Below are 11,002 nucleotides of genomic sequence, written 5' to 3' on the forward strand. Positions count from 1 at the left end.
TTGACTTGACGAGCCTAGAATGTACAGACATGGCCTCGGAACACGGAGGACCGAAAGGTCGAGCATGAGTCGTATAGAAGATACGATCTGTTGGAAATATGCCCTAGAGGCAATAATAAATGGTTATTATTATATTTCTGTGTTCATGATAATAGTCTTTTATTCATGCTATAATTGTATTGTCCGGAAATCGTAATACATGTGTGAATACATAGACCACAACCTGTCCCTAGTAAGCCTCTAGTTGACTAGCTCGTTGATCAACAGATAGTCATGGTTTCCTGACTATGGACATAGGATGTCATTGATAACGGGATCACATCATTAGGAGAATGATGTGATGGACAAGACCCAACTTAAGCATAGCATAAAAGATCGTGTAGTTTCGTTTGCTAGAGCTTTTCCAATGTCAAGTATCTTTTCCTTAGACCATGAGATCGTGCAACTCCCGGATACCGTAGGAGTGCTTTGGGTGTGCCAAACGTCACAACGTAACTGGGTGACTATAAAGGTGCATTACGGGTATCTCCGAAAGTGTCTGTTGGGTTGGCACGGATCGAGACTGGGATTCGTCACTCCGTGTAAACGGAGAGGTATCTCTGGGCCCACTCGGTAATGCATCATCATAATGAGCTCAATGTGACTAAGGCGTTAGTCACGGGATCATGCATTGCGGTACGAGTAAAGAGACTTGCCGGTAACGAGATTGAACTAGGTATTGGGATACCGACGATCGAATCTCGGGCAAGTAACATACCGATTGACAAAGGGAATTGCATACGGATTGATTGAATCCTCGACACCGTGGTTCATCCGATGAGATCATCGTGGAACATGTGGGAGCCAACATGGGTATCCAGATCCCGCTGTTGGTTATTGACCGGAGAGGCGTCTCGGTCATGTCTGCATGTCTCCCGAACCCGTAGGGTCTACACACTTAAGGTCTGGTGACGCTAGGGTTGTAGAGATATATGTATGCGGAAACCCGAAAGTTGTTCGGAGTCCCGGATGAGATCCCGGACGTCACGAGAGGTTCCGGAATGGTCCGGAGGTGAAGAATTATATATAGGAAGTCCAGTTTCGGCCACCGGGAAAGTTTCGGGGGTTATCGGTATTGTACCGGGACCACCGGAAGGGTCCCGGGGGTCCACCGGGTGGGGCCACCTGTCCCGGAGGGCCCCGTGGGCTGAAAGTGGAAGGGAACCAGCCCCTAGTGGGCTGGGGCGCCCCCCTTGGGCCTCCCCCCATGCGCCTAGGGTTGGGAACCCTAGGGGGGAGTTCCCCCTTGCCTTGGGGGGCAAGGCACCCCTTCCCCCCCACTTGGCCGCCGCCCCCCCTTGGATCTGATCTCCAGGGCCGGCGCCCCCAGGGGTCCTATATAAAGGGGGGGAGGGAGGGCAGCACACAACAGCCTTGGGCGCCTCCCTCCTCCCCTGCAACACCTCTCTCTCTCTCTCTCTCTCGTAGAAGCTCGGCGAAGCCCTGCACGAGACCCGCTACATCCACCACCACGCCGTCGTGCTGCTGGATCTCCATCAACCTCTCATTCCCCCTTGCTGGATCAAGAAGGAGGAGACGTCGCTGCACTGTACGTGTGTTGAACGCGGAGGTGCCGTCCGTTCGGCACTCGGTCATCGGTGATTTGGATCACGGCGAGTACGACTCCGTCATCCACGTTCATTGGAACGCTTCCGCTCGCGATCTACAAGGGTATGTAGATGCACTCCCTTCCCCTCGTTGCTAGTACACTCCATAGATGCATCTTGGTGAACGTAGGAAAATTTTAAAATTATGCTACGATTCTCAACACAGTGGTATCCCAGCCCGCCAGGGTTCAATTCCTGGTGCTCGCATTTTTCTTGATTTATTTTAGGATCTCAAGATTATATGTCAGCTCATTCTCTCGGAGGTGCTTATAGAGGTAGTGTGTGTTCGTAGGGGTGAGTGTACGTGTGCATATATGAGCGCCTGTGTCTGTATTGTGTTCTAGAAAACATGTTTCTTTTAGAACAATTTCAAAAATATCTAGATTTCTGAGATCGAGCAAGCCACTATTTTCATGACACAAACGTTCATCTGCCTTCACGAATGAAAAAACACCTTGCCATTTACCACCACTTTCTCCACTTTTTTTTTCTCTTGTGTACTTTTAAAAACAAAAAGGCAAAGATATAAAAAAATCGCAATAAAATGGGCCAGATATTTTTCTTTGAGAAAAAGTGGGTCACACTTCTTGCCCCAACGAAAAATAACTTAGCTTCCAAAAAGCCCGGCCCAACGAAACCTCCTTAGTGCCACCACGAAATGTACACAGCCCAGGTCACCCCTTCCTCCCGATTGCCGCCGGCGACGTCTCGCCGAGCACGGCGGCGGCCGAGTCGACGTTGGTGAGGAGGTACTCGTAGATCTTCTTCCTCAGCCGTTCTATCGTCTGCTCGGGCACACCGTTGGATGCAGTGGCGGGCGCTGCGGCGCCGACCTCCTCGTCGCCCGCGTCGTGGGGCGGAGGTTCCACCGGGGGCGGGTTCCCGATCTCGCTGAGCCAGTCGTTGACGCGCTTCAGCTGCGGGAGCATCCTGGCCGCACGGTCGCGGTCCCATGGCGCAGCTGCCGCCACGTCGGCGTCAAGGAACCGCTCTACGAACTCCAGGAACCACCGCCTTGCCTCCTCACCGAGCCGCCTCGCGAGCTCGCCCCTCTCCTCCGCGCCGCCTCCCCTCTCCCACTCCGGCGGAGGGGCGGCCGTCGCCGCCGCCGCCGCCACGACATGGACCGGCCTCCCCTTCCCCTTCGCGGGCGACAGCCGCGACTTCGCTGGTGGCGATGCCTTCGTGGTCGCGGCCGGCTTCACCGACTCGTCGACGAGCACGACGGCCAGCGGCGAGGACGTGTTGGCGGGGGCCGGCCTGAGGTTGTAGAGGGAGAAGGCGGAGAGGTCAGTGGCGAGACCGGCGCCCACCCAGGATGCTGCGCGGCGGCGGCGCTCCGCTGCAACGGCAAGGGATTCCTCGTCGATGCTCGCGGCTTCGCCCGCTGTTGACTGGTCCGGTGAAGTCGCTGTAGAGGTCGCTGCGGCAGCCTTGGCAAGCGAGTCAGCGACGACGGTGGCACGCGACATGGCTGAGTGCAGAGCGAGGAACTGCTCCACGGCAAGCTGCGGGTTCTGCTCCTCTGCCGTCGAGCTCACCTCGGCATACGAGCTGCTCAGACCAACAAACAACAGTGAAGGTAATTAAGTTCTTACTGCATCAATGTACTCCTACTAGTTCACATTTTGATGAATTGTAATGTTGGTGTTACTGTAAAACTCTTACGTAAGCAGAGCTGGAGGTAAAAGAAAATACAATGCATTTGCTTTTATAACAATTAATATTTCTAGAGGACACATTAGAGCGGCAAGTACAAGTAGGATGTACTTCTGAACAAGAATCAGCACACACACTGTGTGAAGATGAACACTGGCACATCCTTAGCTTTCTGCGACAAGAACATGTGGAGTGTAAGCTCCAAACATGTGCAGAAATAATCACAAGTCCGTGTATGGGTCAAAAGGAGAGGGAGCCAGCCAAGATGGTTGATGGCATCATTGCCACATCCAAGCCAGCTAGTGCCAAGACATTTGCAACGTGTGAATTATTTTCGGAACCATGTGAGGTGTACCTCAGACAGATGTGGAGTATCAACTATCAAGGCTGTCAACGGTTAGAAGCCATGTGAAATTTGGATGCTATCTACAAAACTGTTTCATGTTGCATTCTCAAAGCATAACTTAAGGAGTAATATAGTAATTAGTAAAGTTGGATATAATTGCATATGGTGATTGTACATTGTACTGGAAGAATTCATTTCTTGATTTTTAAGCAAGTCTTGTTCAGTACATCTAAGGACTTTCTAACATCTTGTCGATATCGACTCAATAAGAGGTAACATAGTTGCCAGCCTATAAACTAAAGATGCATTTGAAAATAAGAAGTATCGAGGTACTGTCAGAGAAAGAGGAATGGAACAGCTAGAAAAAGATGGGCTATTCAAGGTCATTGAATATTAGACTCTTGAAGGCAATTGACACAGCAATGTCATGAATTGTTGTTAATTATATATGTCCTCACTAAAAATAAACTATGTAGTGAGAGGATAAAAATTACCTTAAACATCGAAGTAAGCTCTCTGCAGCAGAAGCTTCTTGCATGGCTTCAACCGCAGCCATTTGTGCGGCATCCCTGTATTTGAGAAGCTCCTGTAACAAAATATAGTAAAATCATGAAGAACAAGTACGTAACATAAAGCATTTAACCACCACATGCCAAACTGTTATCTTATCACCCCCTTGGCAAAAAATGGTACTCCCTCCATTCACAAATAGTATAAGATGTTTTAGATATTTCAATATGGACTACATACGAACTGAAATGAGTGAACAAACACACTAAAACGTGTCAATATATATCCAATTCAGAAAAAATGTTAAAATATCTTATACTCCCTCCGTCCCATAATATAGGACGTTTTTTGACACTAGTGTAGTGTCAAAAAACGTCTTACATTATGGGACGGAGGGAGTATTTGTGAATGAAGGGAGTACATTGCTAGCAGGCAGTTCCATATTTGCATCATTCCGTGGCTTAAATGAAATGAAAATATTTACAGCAACAGCAAGATAAGACCTCGGTTTGTAAATAGAAAAAGAAGCGAATATATTCGTATATCCACACATCAGTTGAAAAACGTTGATTGTGGATTTATTTATTCAGTAGATAGCCATAAAAAAACAGCATGCTCAAGGTGCCAGAAAGTTAGAAATGCTAGACGAGTATTAACAGTTAGTGATCATGTGAATGAGCTATCCGTACCTTTCCTAATTTAGCAAGTGATGGAGGAAGTGCCGTCCATGAAGTGCTCGCGTCCGTCAATTTTTTGCTATTTGCAGCAATCTTCACTAAATTTGTAATGTTGGTGTTACTTAAAACCCCAGATGTCCTTCTTATAGGAGAAAGATGCTTATTCACCGGTCGGTCAGAATCATCTGATGGAGCACTTGCTGTGCTCTTCCTTGGAGGAGTCAGAATCTTAGTATCATCCTTGTGTGAGGGCTTCTCATCTGCTGGTGGTGGCGGTCTTCGTCTAGGAGTCTGTCACAAAACAACTAATAGTGCTTAGTCATTCTGAATACTGCATGGAGATGGGCACTAAAATGAATAATGGCAAGTTCAAGCATTGGTGTGACCTAAACCATTCTTAGAAGGTGACCAAGATGTTCAGAAGATAGTTTCCTAGATCCTCTATCACTAGAACACTAGGCACAAATTGAACGTGACACGCATTTACCAATATAAACGACAAGCATAGTCAGCATACCGATGTGCTTCTAATCTCAGACTTCCTGTCAGCTTTGGCTCCCTTTGAATCTGAATTGGCCTTGACGTTTGCATCTGCCTTCCCTTCCCAGCTTCTTCTCAACGCCTTTGGTCCCGATTCAAGACTTAACAGAGTGTTACTAAGGGAGTTGCCTGCAGAGGACTTCCTCCCTGCTGTAGTAACCTTCAACACAGAAGCTGCTTTTTCTAACAAGGATAACTTTGATGGTGATGACTTGTCTGCTCCTTTCACTTTTGTTCTCTGCTTCATGCCATTTGAGAATCTTTCAAATGATGCAGGTAGAGAATGTACGCTGGTAGGAGATGAAGGTGTCGACCTAGGATTGTTTGACTTCACCTTTGAGCTAACCACTTCCTTCTTGTCGAAAAGACTGGCCAGCGCTTGCTTCGAAAGCGAAGAATTCGACTTGGTCAGCTGCGGTTTCTTGGTTTCTGTCCCGTTGTTCTTCACAGAAGCATTTAGTTTCTCCAACTTGCTCTGCTCTTTCTCCAGTGACAAGGCCCCTGCATCCTTGGAACCGTTGGCGGGTGGTTGTGCCTTTTTTTCGCCAAGAAACTTGGAGGAACTAGTCATGACAAGGTCTTCGGGAGTGCCGACGCACGCATGTCGGCCTGGAACCGGCCTGACTCCCCTCAAGATAGGCACCGGGGTGGCGGCCTCAAGACGGTCTACATGGATGAACTGCCCCAGCTGAATTGTGTCGCTCAATATGAGGTCATGCTGGTCCTCCGGCAGGGAAACGTAGGTCGCGTGCGAGGAATCAGACACCTTGAGGTAGAACCCCTGGTTGGTGAAGAGATCGCTGCCAGCAAGCGCCGGAACAATGCTGACGACCTGAAGAAGGGACGACCGGTGCTCGCCCGCGACTTTGACGTCGCTGTTCATGTGCTGAAGGAGCTTGAGGAGGACCCCGGGCACAAGCGAAGCCATTGCCGTAGCTCCCAAAGCACATCAGCTGCACATTATTCAGCACAATTCAGAAACGGCGATCATTGTATTGAGATAAAAAAAAAACATGGATGACTGGAGAGAAGTGGGACTGAAAAGCGAGCAAATGGTGATAAGTCACTGGTAGACAACCTGGGTTATATATCCTACCAAAAGGGAAAGAAGGATCTCTCCAACTACCAAATGCAATAAAGGTTCCAGCTTTGTAGATAGCTTAATCCAAACTACTAGTACTAACAAGTGTGTACCGCAAATCCTTTATAGGCTCACAATGAATACACAAGTACTGTACCCAGTGGCCAGTAGAAAACACAGGAAGGATAGTGAAGTACAGTATATAAGCATGCAGTGCCGTTTGCTGAACCAGGAAAGCACAGAGCAATTCAAGTTGAGGAATAATGGGAAGATTGGTGTACCTATGCCTACCCACCCAACATTACTAGTACTAGTACTAGCTGAAAGGAAGTAAAGCAACACATAAATGGCAGCAGCTATTGCTGCAAGGGCTGAGGGCTGGATGGAGAGTAGGGACGGTGGTGTTTTAAGGAAGGGGTTTGATTGATTGATTCGATTCAGTGGTAGTGGGAAGATAAACAGGAGCATAAATGAGCAGATCCAGCAACACAGTCAAAGCGGCCCTATCTCCCATCCTAGAACTGCATATTATAAACAAACAGGGGTAAAAAGGACAGGGTGAAGCAGCGAATCTTGAGCAGAACAAGTGGTTATGCTGAGACTTGGCAGCCAGTGATGGAGCTGCATAGGAGTAACAGCACATGGCAAATGCTGTGTGATGTGATGTCCCAGAATCGAGTTAAAGAGAAGCGGTCTCTCTCTCTCTCTCTCTCTCTCTCTCTCTCTCTCTCTCTACGGCTTGCTAGGCAATCACCCATAAGCAAATCTTGAGGGAGGAACAAGTGAAAAAAGGCAAAGATGGAAGCAAAACAAGAAGATGATATACTACATAAATAAATCCTGCTCTGGAGAAGAACAGAAAGAAAGAGGCGAGGAAGAGGAAGAGAAGACATGTTGACACACGCACATACCTCTTGAGCGAAGCCTGATGAATCCCGTGAGGCCTCCCTTCTCCTTTCCTCCTTCCTTGGGGAGCTCTTCTTCTCGTGAAGGAAGGCGCGGCGGAGAAGACGACTGACTGATTCCTCTTGTGCCTGCGGTCCTCCCTCCTATGGCTATGGGAGAGAGGAGCGAGGGAGGCGGCCTGCTCTGATCAGGGAAGCCCGCTCGCTCGCTCGGCTTGTCGCATCCAAGAATCCCCGCTCGTTGGTCCTCGCGCGCGCGGCTGTGCCAAGAGAGGAAATGGCGCTTCTGCCTCTCTCTCTCTCCCTCTAAAATGTGAGGAGGAGGGGAGAGAAGGCGGCGACTTCTTCGAGCTGAGCCTGCGCGCGCACGCCGGCTGCGAGCAGTAGCGGCAGCGGCAGCAGGCACAGAGAAAGAGGGAGCAGTACTGTGGCTGGCGTGCAAAAGGGCTGTGTGTCTAGGAGATCGTATCGTAGCCATGCTGGGACCGGGGAGTCAGTCAGTGGGTGTGGTTAAGGTGGGGCGTCGCTTTCCTTTCCATGGGATGGTGCAAACCGAGTTCCCAGGACAAGCTCTACGTGCATGGGTAAAAATATTTTCCGTTGTTACGACACCAGCGGCTCGAGAAACTTTCACGCGCTTTTCATGAGATGTGTGAATTACGAGCAGCGTGACATTTACAAGAAGGCGCACGCGCATGCGGAGCATGGAGGCAACGCTACTCCCCAACAAGTCTTTCAAGAGCTCTATTTGTTCCACTTCCTTGGACAATGTAAGACAATTTTTGCGTCCTCCTCCTCGTTTCTTACATAATACTCCCTCCTTTTTGATTTATATGCCTCAATTAAAAAATCTCACCAACCAAGATAGATGGTGAGTAGTGGAATACTTTTTGTAATTTGCAAAAGCACCTAATTAATGCTTTTGTTTTCCTCAAAAGTTTATGTTTACCAATGTATTAATTACAATGCATGCAAGCATAAAGTACATGCATTGGTCAATTTTTTTCTTAATACTTGCATGCAATTATTTAATGCATTTTGAAATCTGAAATTGTGATGGGAAACAATCAAATTAAGCTTTATAAAATGGAAAAACTAAGATTTTGAGATAAGCCCTATAAACCGGAAAGGAACGAGTAGTAGTACTAGTAGCTCAGTACAAGTACGCGTGCTAGCGGCAGTTAAATTTGGTTTGGTCAACGGCTCAACGGCGTCTGCACAACCAACTTGATTGGATTCATTGCCGACACTTTACACTGGTTTGACTTTAGAAACCAAACCACCAATCCACTATTAGCACCGTACTTCTAAACGTACAAACGCATTGACTCTGACTGCGAGTGCGCATGCCCTTCATTATCCATGTTATAGGAAAAACAAAATCCATCATTTTTAACGGATCAGGAATATTTCTGTAGATTCTGCACAGCTGCATAATGCAAGGCATGATACAGAAGACGGACAGAGTTGCCCCCATGCATCTGCATTTCGGTCAGCGTTTGGAATAATAATGCACTCGCTGCCTCGATGACAGTACTAACTGATAGGGATCTCGTAACCACTGTATAATATGCATACGCATATGCACTGCCGGTTGGTAAACCAGTTGCCAGACTATTTTTATGCATGTCTATGTGCATCGTCCAAACTACAGCTAAAATCCATGCATGCTGATGTGTTGGATACCAGTTCAAACTTACTAGTAGTACTAACTCACTGACTAGATGTTTACAGTGCTGGCTTACTTGAAAAGTAAGGAACAAACTCCACTTTTCTCCTCGTAATTGGAAATGAAAACGTGTGATACTGAACCCAAGTGCTCCAAGAAACAAAATGGTGGCCTCGGTTGAATCAGCTCCCACGGTGCACCAGTAGTAGTTCTTGTACTGGTAGTTCCCAGGACAAGCTGCTGGACATACTACTACGTGTACGTGAATTAGTGTTCCATTCCATTAATCTAATCTAGGGATTTGCTAAATCTGCAAGGCAACACTGACTCTCCAAATTTGCTTACATGTAGCACGTCGGTTTATCTAATTAAGTGCCTGATGATTGATTCAAATGTGCAATACCTAATCACGATGATCCTCCGGAGCTAATTACCACGTATAGACAAAATTGCATACAAGAGCATGCACCACAATAGAACCCTGGACAGAGAAAGTTAATCACCGCATGTGAAAAATTTGCAGGAAACATTATGGTCCATGCAGATGCAGGTACCCATGGCGGGGAGGATGATATATTGAGACGTGGCAAGCCAAGTAATAATAAACGTGGAGTCAGATGAGATGTGCTCACTGTCAACTGGCCGAAGCCGATGCATGCATGCAGGTGCAGGTGCATCCAGATCATCACAGAGGTGAGCATGTGCTTTGTCTCAGCCTCCACTCGCCTATTCCTCATCTGAATAAAAACCAATTTATTCTTGGAAGCATTTTCCTGTAATAAATCCTTTCTTGTACTAGTAGTACCATTCCGTTTCTTTTTCTTGGAACAGCGGTGTGTGTTCATACATACGCATGTGGCAGGTTGCACAGGATGTCGGCGCCAACGTGGGCAGACCAGAAGAGCTTCATGGCCGGCCCATCTCACAGGATGACAAATCAGCATCACCGTGCTGGAGACAACGATGCCCAGATTTATCTGATCTGTGGGAATAGTTTCTTCACTTGTGCCATGGCAACCGAGGCCAATGGAATCACTCGGTGATTACCACTGCAAAATTATCGTGACTATCACGGAGTACGAAATTCCTACAACTACAAGAGAGCTGCACGCACGGATCTGTGTACTGGTAGATCTTACGAAATTCCTGCGTCGGCCCCATGGTCAGTCGGCAGCTGGGCCTGGGCACACTCATCACTGGACTTAGATCGCGCTACACCGCTGTACATCTCACATGTGTGTGGGGGCATATGGTTTCTTCCCGGTGACCACAGTGTCATCTGCAAACATATGGGCCATGCGGAGTTGCAGACAGAGTAGCCCAATCTTTTCCGTCCCATGATGCATGGCCGCATGATAACTGTTCCTGCTGCGGCTTTCCGTTTTTTCTGTCTGAACGTGAAATGCAGAGGCGCAGATGTACCTGTACCGCTATATTCCCTCTTTGAACTTATTGGCTTCACATGAAATAAGTACTTCTGTTGGTCGCCAAATCCTTTTTAGAGGTGGCTGTATCCTGGCAAGTGTACAGCACAGCCGGGGCAGTAGGACCTCCGTGAATTTTGGCGTGGAACAGTTCTTCTGAATAGTACTTCCTCGGGTACTTTTTACTCTGCATAATAGATTTGTGTCAAATCAAACTTTGCAAAGTTTGATCAAATTTTTGTTGAAAAGTATCAACATCTACAACACCAAACATATATACGGATGCGCTAAAACTCAGTCAACTGAATTTAAGGAAGTCTTAGTCGAGTCCTTCATCGTTAGATTTTTGTACTAAAATTCGCGCTGGAACTTTTTAGAGAATCTATAGAGGTGGAGTTTATGATCTAAGTGCATTTCTAACCGACCCCCTAAAAGGCCATAAGGGAGTAAAATTTTCAGTTTACTCCCTTACGGCGGACCTAGCCGATCCCCTAAAACCGTTAAGGGAGTAAAAAAGTAAAACTCACTCTCCCCTTCTCGCGCCG

The 11,002-nt window shown here is 47.5% G+C and overlaps 1 protein-coding gene and 1 long non-coding RNA gene across 4 annotated transcripts; one reads left to right on the forward strand and one right to left on the reverse strand.

Annotated features, from left to right (window-relative positions):
* Nucleotides 1–2,089: 2,089 nt before the first annotated feature.
* LOC123165283 (PHD finger protein rhinoceros) lies at nucleotides 2,090–8,022 on the reverse strand. 3 transcript variants are annotated; one of them, XM_044582913.1, is made up of 6 exons: nucleotides 7,371–8,022; nucleotides 5,713–6,331; nucleotides 5,356–5,616; nucleotides 4,851–5,129; nucleotides 4,146–4,237; nucleotides 2,090–3,200 (listed from the first exon to the last, which is right to left on the reverse strand). In XM_044582913.1, the coding sequence occupies exons 2-6, from the start codon at nucleotides 6,304–6,306 to the stop codon at nucleotides 2,321–2,323; spliced, it is 2,106 nt and encodes a 701-aa protein (XP_044438848.1). In that variant the 5' UTR covers nucleotides 6,307–6,331; nucleotides 7,371–8,022; the 3' UTR covers nucleotides 2,090–2,320. The 3 variants fall into 3 exon arrangements, with proteins under 3 accessions (XP_044438848.1, XP_044438845.1, XP_044438847.1); XM_044582910.1 differs by having other exon boundaries at nucleotides 5,356–6,331; XM_044582912.1 differs by lacking the exon at nucleotides 7,371–8,022 and having other exon boundaries at nucleotides 5,356–7,310.
* On the forward strand, nucleotides 3,033–10,535 carry LOC123165284 (uncharacterized). Its single transcript, XR_006482907.1, has 3 exons — nucleotides 3,033–3,228; nucleotides 9,557–9,726; nucleotides 9,896–10,535. It is a non-coding gene; the product is annotated as an uncharacterized lncRNA (long non-coding RNA).
* The last annotated feature ends 467 nt before the right edge of the window (nucleotides 10,536–11,002 follow it).

This window comes from Triticum aestivum, chromosome 7D (assembly GCF_018294505.1).
Source record: "Triticum aestivum cultivar Chinese Spring chromosome 7D, IWGSC CS RefSeq v2.1, whole genome shotgun sequence".
NCBI classification, from domain to species: Eukaryota; Viridiplantae; Streptophyta; class Magnoliopsida; order Poales; family Poaceae; genus Triticum; species Triticum aestivum.